This window comes from Salmo salar, chromosome ssa15 (genome assembly GCF_905237065.1).
Source record: "Salmo salar chromosome ssa15, Ssal_v3.1, whole genome shotgun sequence".
Lineage (NCBI taxonomy): Eukaryota > Metazoa > Chordata > Actinopteri > Salmoniformes > Salmonidae > Salmo > Salmo salar.
Genome location: NC_059456.1, coordinates 19,217,132 through 19,228,240, shown reverse-complemented (window position 1 = coordinate 19,228,240; position 11,109 = coordinate 19,217,132). Strand labels below are relative to the sequence as shown.

The 11,109-nt window shown below is 42.7% G+C and overlaps 1 protein-coding gene across 2 annotated transcripts in view; it reads right to left on the bottom strand.

Annotated features, from left to right (window-relative positions):
* LOC106571024 (neuronal acetylcholine receptor subunit alpha-2) overlaps positions 1-11,109 on the bottom strand; it is a 61,642-nt gene that overhangs the window by 27,774 nt on the left and 22,759 nt on the right. For both annotated transcript variants that reach the window (XM_045695526.1, XM_045695527.1), the window contains exon 4: positions 9,860-9,969. In XM_045695526.1, the coding sequence (XP_045551482.1) occupies positions 9,860-9,969 (110 nt within the window). The remainder of the gene's footprint in view (positions 1-9,859; positions 9,970-11,109) is intronic.

Here is an 11,109-nt window from a genome sequence, read left to right as displayed (position 1 = left end):
AGTCGGAATTTACATACACTTATGTTGGAGTCATTAAAACTCGTTTTTCAACTACTCCACAAATATCTTGTTAATAAACTATAGTTTTGGCAAGTCGGTTAGGACAACTTTCTACTTTCTACTTTGTGATTGACACAAGTAATTTTTCCAACAATTGTTTACAGACCGATCACAATTCCAGTGGGTCAGAAGTTTACGTACACTAAGTTGACTGTGCCTTTAAACAGCTTGGAAAGTTCCAGAAAATTATTTCCTGGCTTCAGAAGTTTCTGATGGGCTAATTGACATCATTTGAGTCAATTGGAGGTGTACCTGTGGATGTATTTCAAGGCCTACCTTCAAACTCAGTGCCTCTTTGCTTGACATCATGGAAAAATCTAAAGAAATCAGCCAAGACCTCAGAAAAATAATTGTAGACCTCCAAAAGTCTGGTTCATCCTTGGGAGAAATTTCCAAACACCTGAAGGTACCTCGTTCATCTGTACAAACAATGGTACACAAGTATTAACACCATGGTACCACGTAGCCGTCATACCGCTCAGGAAAGAGACGTGTTCTGTCTCCTAGAGATGAACGTACTTTGGTGTGAAAAGTGCAAATCAATCCCAGAACAACAGCAAAGGACCTTGTGAAGATGCTGGAGGAAACAGGTACAAAAGTATCTATATCCACAGTAAAACGAGTCCTATATCAACATAACCTGAAAGGCTGCTCAGCAAGGAAGAAGCTACTGCTCCAAAACCACTATAAAAAAGCCAGACTACGGTTTGCAACTTGGGGACAAAGATCGTACTTTTTGGAGAAATGTCCTCTGGTCTGATGAAACAAAAATAGAACTGTTTGGCCATAATGACCATCGTTATGTTTGGAGGAAAAAGGGGGATGCTTGCAAGCCGAAGAACACCATCCCAACTGTGAAGCACGGGGGTGGCAGCATCATGTTGTGGGGGTGCTTTGCAGCAGGAGGGACTGGTGCACTTCACAAAATAGATGGCATCATGAGGTAGGACAATTTTATGGATATTGAAGCAACATCTCAAGACATCAGTCAGGAAGTTAAAGCTTGGTCGCAAATGGGTCTTCCAAATGGACAATGACCCCAAGCATACTTCCAAAGTTGTGGCAAAATGGCTTAAGGACAACAAAGTCAAGGAATTGGACTGGCCATCACAAAGCCCTGACCTCAATCACAGAACTGAAAAAGCATGTGCGAGCAAGGAAGCCTAAAAACCTTTCTCAGTTACACCAGCTATGTCAGGAGGAATGGGACAAAATTCACCCAACTTATTGTGGGAAGCTTGTGGAAGGCTACCCAAAATGTTTGACCCAAGTTAAACAATTTAAAGGCAATGCTACCAAATACTAATTGAGTGTATGTAAACTTCTGACCCACTGGGAATGTGATGAAATAAATAAACGCTGAAATAAATCATTCTCTCTACTATTATTCTGACATTTCACATTCTTAAAATAAAGTGGTGATCCTAACTAACCTAAGACAGGGCATTTTTACTAGGATTAAATGTCAGGAATTGTGAAAAACTAAGTTTAAATGTACTTGGCTAAGGTGTATGTAAACATCCGACTTCAACTGTGTATATACACAGTGGGGAGAACAAGTATTTGATACAATGCCGATTTTGCAGGTTTTCCTACTTAAAAAGCATGTAGAGGTCTGTAATTTTTATCATAGGTACACTTCTACTGTGAGAGACGGAATCTAAAACAAAAATCCAGAAAATCACATTATATGATTTTTAAATAATTAATTTGCATTTTATTGCATGACTTAAGTATTTGATACATCAGAAAAGCAGAACTTTGAAACCTTTGTTTGCAATTACAGAGATTATACATTTCCTGTAGTTCTTGACCAGGTTTGCACACACTGCAGCAGGGATTTTGGCCCACTCCTCCATACAGACCTTCTCCAGATCCTTCAGGTTTCGGGGCTGTCGCTGGGCAATATGGACTTTCAGCTCCCTCCAAAGATTTTCTATTGGGTTCAGGTCTGGAGACTGGCTAGGCCACTCCAGGACCTTGATATGCTTCTTACGGAGCCACTCCTTAGTTGCCCTGGCTGTGTGTTTCAGGTCGTTGTCATGCTGGAAGACCCAGCCACGACCCATCTTCAATGCTCTTACTGATGGAAGGAGGTTGTTGGCCAAGATCTCGCGATACATGGCCCCATCCATCCTCCCCTCAATACGGTGCAGTCGTCCTGTCCCCTTTGCAGAAAAGCATCCCCAAATAATGATGTTTCCACCTCCATGGTTCACGGTTGGGATGGTGTTCTTGGGGTTGTACTCATCCTTCTTCTTACTCCAAACACGGCGAGTGGAGTTTAGACCAAAAAGCTCTATTTTTGTCTCATCAGACCACATGACCTTCTCCCATTCCTCCTCTGGATCATCCACATGGTCATTGGCAAACTTCAGATGGGCCTTGACATGCGCTGGCTTGAGCAGGGGACCTTGCGTTCGCTGCAGGATTTTAATCCATGACGGCGTAGTGTGTTACTAATCGTTTTCTTTGAGACTGTGGTCCCAGCTCTCTTCAGGTCATTGACCAGGTCCTGCCGTGTAGTTCTGGGCTGATCCCTCACCTTCCTCATGATCATTGATGCCCCACGAGGTGAGATCTTGCATGGAGCCCCAGACCGAGGGTGATTGACAGTCATCTTGAACTTCTTCCATTTTCTAATAATTGCGCCAACAGTTGTTGCCTTCTCACCAAGCTGCTTGCCTATTATCCTGTAGCCCATCCCAGCCTTGTGCAGGTCTACAATTTTATCCCTGATGTCCTTACACAGCTCTCTGGTCTTGGCCATTGTGGAGAGGTTGGAGTCTGTTTGATTGAGTGTGTTGACAGGTCTTTTATACAGGTAACGAGTTCAAACAGGTGCAGTTAATACAGGTAATGAGTGGAGAACAGGAGGGCTTCTTAAAGAAAAACTAACAGGTCTGTGAGAGCCGGAATTCTTACTGGTTGGTAGGTGATCAAATACTTATGTCATGCAATAAAATGCAAATTAATTACTTAAAAATCATACAATGTCAATTTCTGGATTTTTGTTTTAGATTCCGTCTCTCACAGTTGAAGTGTACCTATGATAAAAATTACAGACCTCTACACGCTTTGTAAGTAGGAAAACCTGCAAAATCGGCAGTGTATCAAATACTTGTTCTCCCCACTGTATATATATATATATATATATATATACACTGCTCAAAAAAATAAAGGGAACACTTAAACAACACAATGTAACTCTAAGTCAATCACACTTCTGTGAAATCAAACTGTCCACTTAGGAAGCAACTCTGATTGACAATACATTTCACATGCTGTTGTGCAAATGGAATAGACAACAGGTGGAAATTATAGGCAATTTGCAAGACACCCCCAATAAAGGAGTGGTTCTGCAGGTGGGGACCACAGACCACTTCTCAGTTCCTATGCTTCCTGGCTGATGTTTTGGTCACTTTTGAATGCTGGCGGTGCTTTCACTCTAGTGGTAGCATGAGACGGAGTCTACAACCCACACAAGTGGCTCAGGTAGTGCAGCTCATCCAGGATGGCACATCAATGCGAGCTGTGGCAAGAAGGTTTGCTGTGTCTGTCAGCGTAGTGTCCAGAGCATGGAGGCGCTACCAGGAGACAGGCCTGTACATCAGGAGACGTGGAGGAGGCCGTAGGAGGGCAACAACCCAGCAGCAGGACCGCTACCTCCACCTTTGTGCAAGGAGGAGCAGGAGAAGCACTGCCAGAGCCCTGCAAAATGACCTCCAGCAGGCCACAAATGTGCATGTGTCTGCTCAAACGGTCAGAAACAGACTCCATGAGGGTGGTATGAGGGCCCGACGTCCACAGGTGGGGGTTGTGCTTACAGCCCAACACCGTGCAGGACGTTTGGCATTTGCCAGAGAACACCAAGATTGGCAAATTCGCCACTGGCGCCCTGTGATCTTCACAGATGAAAGCAGGTTCACACTGAGCACATGTGACAGACGTGACAGAGTCTGGAGATGCTGTGGAGAACATTCTGCTGCCTGCAACATCCTCCAGCATGACCGGTTTGGTGGTGGGTCAGTCATGGTGTGGGGTGGCATTTCTTTGGGGGGCCGCACAGCCCTCCATGTGCTCGCCAGAGGTAGCCTGACTGCCATTAGGTACCGAGATGAGATCCTCAGACCCCTTGTGAGATCATATGCTGATGCGGTTGGCCCTGGGTTCCTCCTAATGCAAGACAATGCTAGACCTCATGTGGCTGGAGTGTGTCAGCAGTTCCTGCAAGAGGAAGGCATTGATGCTATGGACTGGCCCGCCCGTTCCCCAGACCTGAATCCAATTGAGCACATCTGGGACATCATGTCTCGCTCCATCCACCAACGCCACGTTGCACCACAAACTGTCCAGGAGTTGGCGGATGCTTTAGTCCAGGTCTGGGAGGAGATCCCTCTGGAGACCATCCGCCACCTCATCAGGAGCATGCCCAGGTGTTGTAGGGAGGTCATACAGGCACGTGGAGGCCACACACACTACTGAGCCTCATTTTGACTTGTTTTAAGGACATTACATCAAAGTTGGATCAGCCTGTAGTGTGGTTTTCCACTTTAATTTTGAGTGGGACTCCAAATCCAGACCTCCATGGGTTGATAAATTGGATTTCCATTGATTATTTTTGTGTGATTTTGTTGTCAGCACATTCAACTATGTAAAGAAACAAGTATTTAATAAGATTATTTCTTTCATTCAGATCTAGGATGTGTTGTTTAAGTGTTCCTTTAATTTTTTTGAGCAGTATATATATATATATATTGCATGCTTCTCAACCAATTACAATACTTGTTTGGACCAACCTGTTGTACAAAGTTATATGGTTGTATAGTACAGTGTTAAACATTGTGAATTATTGTAGACGTTACATTAATAATCAAACCATGAAAAAATATTTTTTTGATTATTTTTGAAACTATCAGGGTTAGCCAATACATAACTCTGTCAATCTGGTAAATAGTCCAGTTTTTGCTAATTTATCTCCCTCAAGATATTGTTAAGGCCACTTCCCAGCTAGCATATTTGGAAGTTGTGGGAGCATACTGTCAGTGTCCGTGTATAGGAGATGAGAAATAGAGTCAATCGCAGGAAACCAGCGAACTGAGTAAAACATACGTCTTTACTCTAGAAAAAAGCTCATCATACAAAATTCACGCAGGGATAAAACAATAACGATACACACAACGAACACGACCAACAGTAAAACAATAACGCACAAAACATCATGATGACCAGAGGGTTTAAATAGGGAAGTAATCATAACGAAATGGGAAACAGGTGTGAACAATCAAGACATAACAAATGGATAAAGAAACATGGATCGGTGGCAGCTAGAAAGCCGGTGACGATGACCGCCGAACACCGCCCGAACAAGGAGAGGCACCAACTTCGGCGGAAGTTGTGATACATACGTTTTTGGTTTTGTAACAACCGTCGTCAAGAATGGACCAAGGCGCAGCAGGTATGTGGATACTCATGTTTTTTAATTAAAAAAAAAGGAGTAAAGTATCCACTGGACAAAAACAATAAAGACGACAGCAACAGTCTTGCAGGCACATACAACGCAGTGCAAGGACAACTACCCACAACCCCAAAGAAAACCACACACTCCTATATAGGACTCCCAATCAAAGGCAACTCAACACACCTGCCTTCAATTGGGAGTCCAATCACCCACACAACATTTAACAAACACAAACCCCCTGCCACATCCTGACCAAGACTAACACAATTACGCCCTCTGCTGGTCAGGACGTGACAGGTTTCTCATTGGTTCTGGGAATGAAGCCATACATTTTCTGACCGATAAAACTGAGTCTTTTTAACGTTTTGAGAGCAGAAGTGAAAATTTCACCTGTTCAGGGAAAGTACATTTTTAGGTTGCAGGGAGGTTCTGAGAACATTTTACTATGGTTCCAGGGAGGTTCTGAGAACATTTTACTCTGGTTCCCTGAAAGGTTTCCTGAGAGGTTTTATTAACGTTCTGAGAACGGAAATGATCGGTTATGTAAAGGTTACTTTGGCATTAATCATGTGGCACTTTTTTATTTGTGGCACATCAGTGAGAATGGAACATATGATCCTCTGTTCTCTATTCATGGAATTAGTCCACTGCACCACCAGGATGAAGCTAGCATGCCATGCTTATTTTAAGCTCATACGATGCTGTTAATTTTAGTCTATTCAAACAGACCCCATTTCAAAGGAAACAAGCACTCATTAAGATCAGGTGTGGCCAAGTAGTGGACTCAGCCAACACACCTGAACACATTTAACAAGATAGAGGTAGAGTTTTATTGATGCTGAGAATGAAATGTATGTTTTAAATAACGTTCTTAGAACATTCTCTGAACATTACTAAAGTGTTCTTAATGTTCTCAGATCAATTTGAGAACATGACTTTAAATAGAACCATAAGGAACCCTGTAAGAAACTTTATGCTGAAGTAATAATATTCCCACAGAAGTATGTTGTTTCTTAACGTTCTTAAAACGTTCTTAGGGCTAGGCCCCTTTTTTTCTCCACTTCCTGTCTGAATGACTTGCCCAAAGTAAACTTCCTGTAGCTCAGGCCCTGAAGCCAGGATATGCATATACTTGATACCATTGGAAAGAAAACACTTTGAAGTTTGTAGAAATGTTCAAATAACGTAGGAGAATATAACACAATAGATATGGTAGGAGAAAATCCAAAGAAAAACCAACTGGAATATATATTTTTTTGGAGAGACCATCCTCTTAGAAATGCAAGAGTAAGGTCATATAGCTCTCTGGATGCAATTCCTATGGCTTCCACAGAGTGTCAGCAGTCTATGTTCAAGGTTTCAGGCGTGTAACTTCAAAAACAAATAAGAAATATACGTTTTAGTAGAGGGACACAGTCTTGGAAATTCGTGTTTGCACGCGACATGAAGACATTACACACCTGCTAAAATCGGTTTCCTATTGAACATACTTCTTTCCATAAGAAATATTATAGTTTTATTACATTTTAGGGTATCTGAGGAGTAAATAGAAATCTATTTTGACTTGTTGAAACAAAGTTTAAGGGTAGATTTTCGGATTCCTTTCTCTGCATATTGAACGAGTGGATTACTCAAATCGATGGCGCCAACTAAAGTGACTTCTTGGGATATGAAGAAGGATTTCATCTAACAAAACAACACTACATGTTTTAGCTGGGACCCTTTGGATGACAAATCAGAGGAAGACTTTTAAAAAGTAAGTGAATATTTCATCGTTATTTGTGAATGTATGAAACCTGTAGCGATGGATTTTTTTTTAATGTAGGGCGCTGTCTTCAAACAACCGCATGGCATGTTTTCGCTGTAATAGCTACTGTAAATCGGACAGTGCAATTAGATTAATAAGAATTTAAGCTTCCATCCGATATAAGACACTTATATGTACATAAATGTATAAATCCATAATGTTTATTATTATTTATTTGAATTACACGCCCTCCAGTTTCACCGTAAGTTGTCCCGCTAGCGGGACCCGAACATTCCCATTCCTAACCAGTTGGAGAACGTTCCTAGAATATTACCAAAATTGAAATGAAATGTTAAATTGAACATTTAAGAAACGTTCTGTTAAGGTAATGAAATACCTACAAAATAACGTTATATTGTCAAGTTCCTTAAATGTGCTGAGAATGTTCCAAAGCCAAGCAACTATCCTGTACCATTCCCAGAACGTTGTCGGAACGTTGTATGTAAAATGACCATAGGACAACCACACTCTCACCAAGCTCTAAGAAACATATGGTTCTCAGAAGGTTATGTGCTAGCTGGGATTTGACATTTCGATATGACAGGAACCTTATCAGCGCTTCACAACTTGTTTATCTACACACAAAAACACACATGACTCAGAGCCATTGTTTTGGTAGAGACTTATGATCCTCCAGGAACAAGCTCCAGAACTTATCTCCTCTATTGCAGTCTGTAATTTATCTCCTCCTCTGAAGAGGTACAGATCCCTGATCATGGCTTTAATACGCGCTGCTAATAGCTGTAGCTAGAGATATAAGTCTATCATTACATCTTCCTCAAATCTCTCACGCGCTCGCGCACACACACACCTTTTTAATTTCACTCACTGATAGTGATCATATGGAAGAGCTTGATGAGGTGAAACCCAGTCATTAAATACTAGGAGTTTAATCTGAAAGATTCAGCCGTGAAAGTTGAATACATTTAGATGAGGAGAAAAGTATTAGGAGGGCTAGGAGGAGGATAACATGGCAGTATATCACTGGGGAGGGCTAGTATCAGGATAACATGGCAGTATATCACTGGAGAGGGCTAGGAGGAGGATAACATGGAAGTATATTACTGGAGATGGCTAGGAGGAGGATAACATGGCAGTATATTACTGGGGATGGCTAGGATCAGGTAACATGTCAGTATATCACTGGGGAGGGCTAGGAGGAGGATAACATGGCAGTATATCACTGTGGATGGCTAGGATCAGGTAACATGGCAGTATATCACTGGGGAGGGCTAGGATCAGGATAACATGGCAGTATATCACTGGGGAGGGCTAGGATCAGGATAACATGGCAGTATATCACTGGGGAGGGCTAGGAGGAGGATAACATGGCAGTATATCACTGGGGAGGGCTAGGATCAGGATAACATGGCAGTATATCACTGGGGATGGCTAGGATCAGGATAGCATGGCAGTATATTACTGGGGAGGGCTAGGAGGAGGATAACATGGAAGTATATTACTGGAGATGGCTAGGAGGAGGATAACATGGAAGTACATTACTGGGGATGGCTAGGAGGAGGATAACATGGAAGTATATTACTGGAGATGGCTAGGAGGAGGATAACATGGCAGTATATTACTGGGGATGGCTAGGATCAGGTAACATGGCAGTATATCACTGGGGAGGGCTAGGAGGAGGATAACATGGAAGTATATTACTGGAGATGGCAAGGAGGAGGATAACATGGCAGTATATTACTGGGGAGGGCTAGGAGGAGGATAACATGGCAGTATATCACTGGGGAGGGCTAGTATCAGGATAACATGGCAGTGTACTACTGGGGAGGGCTAGGAGGAGGATAACATGGCAGTATATCACTGGGGAGGGCTAGGATCAGGATAACATGGCAGTATATCACTGGGGAGGGCTAGTATCAGGATAACATGGCAGTATATCACTGGGGAGGGCTAGGATGAGGATAACATGGCAGTATATCACTGGGGAGGGCTAGTATCAGGATAACATGGCAGTGTACTACTGGGGAGGGCTAGGAGGAGGATAACATGGCAGTGTACTACTGGGGAGGGGATGGCTGTTTAAGATCAGAACTTTATCAAGAGTAGGCCTACAGCTGCTGTTTAATCATTAACACGCTAACAGAAACAGGTACATTGACTCATGTCATCTATGAAATCCTCAGTGTTGGCATGCTCCATAACATGTAGATGGGATCACAGTTGTCAGTTCATTGTAGCGGGAAATTACTTTTGAGAAACGGTAGCCTAGCGGTTTAGAGCATTGGGCCAGTAACTGAAAGGTCGTTGGTTTGAATCCATGAGCCAACTAGTTGAAGAATCTGTTGATGTGCCCTTGAGCAAGGCACTTAACCCTAATTCCTCTGGATAAGGGCATCTGCTAAATGTCTAAAATGTTAACCGTTTATGATGTTAAGCTTAGGATTCAGGAACCTAGTAGATGGCGACATTTAACCATTGAAATAGACCTAGAAGTGGAATCTCCTGAACTCTACTTTACATTTACGTTAATGACAACAATTTCGGACATACAAAGTTTTGCTGTCACTCACTTGTTGTAGAGGACGATGTCTGGGACCCAGATGAGTTCTGACGGGACTCTGATGGATGTGACGTTGTCATAGTCAGAAGGAGTCCAGCGTAGCTTGTAGTCATTCCACTCCTAAGAGGAGAACATACACAAGGAGATGAGAGGTTGTTCAGGTCCTGAGGTCTAATCAGAAAGAGCCTATTAATCCTTAAACAAACTAATTACCGTAATTCATACTGAAAACACCTCAGTCACACACAAGATATATATATATATATATATATATGCAGGTTTTCCTCTAGGCAAAACCCTGAAATCAACACACACAGTATAAGACTAGAGACTCAGTTTATTTTACTTTAACAATAAACTACCTAGTTAGATAATAAAAGTTTACAATAGTTTTCCTATTCATATCTGGATCCTGGGATGCAGTTAGCGTTAACGCTGGGACCGCTGATATATGTCCCGGGATCCTTGCTCAAACAAGGTGGTACTACATTGGCTAAGCAGCTAGCCTAGCTGCTAGATATCAAGCTAGGCAACCTGGTCTACTATTGCTGGATACCAAGCACTCTAACTGGTTAGCCATTTGTGGCTAGGGCCGCACTTCTATTTATCTCGGTTTTAGGACTACCGATTTCCAGAGTTCTCTACTGCCAGCGTCTCTCATTTCACGGAGTGAATAGCAGGCTCGTCCTACTATTAGTACTTTCATGACGAGGATCACATTTCTGCTGGGCAGGTAGGTGAGCTCTTGGAGAAGCAGAACGTTTTCTATGAGAAAATTATACTTCAGCGGGAAAATAACTTTAAAAGCTTCATACAAAAATGATCATGGAGTCTACCAACAAACGGCTGGACGACCTGACTAAAGATGTACAAGACATTAAAACAAGCCTTCAGTTCACACAGAAGGATGTGGATGTATTGAAGACCACACAGGATACACTTCCCAGAAACTGTTCCTCTACGCGAAATGAAATCACCACAGTCAGGGAGGGCCTCCAGAACATGTCTGGGAAGGCTGATTACCTGGATGGACAATCCAGGAGAAATCATCTTGTAATAGATGGTATCCAGGAGTGAGACATGGGCTGAATCAGACGACAAAGTTTCAAAAGCTGTTTTTTGAGGAGCTACAGTTGGATCAACAGGTTGAGCTGGAACGTGCTCACCAGTCTGGGAAACCAGGGGGCACTGGTGCTGCCAGTGGTGGTGCCAACGGAACCAGACCCAGGACAATTGTAGTGACATTCCTCAGGTTCAAGG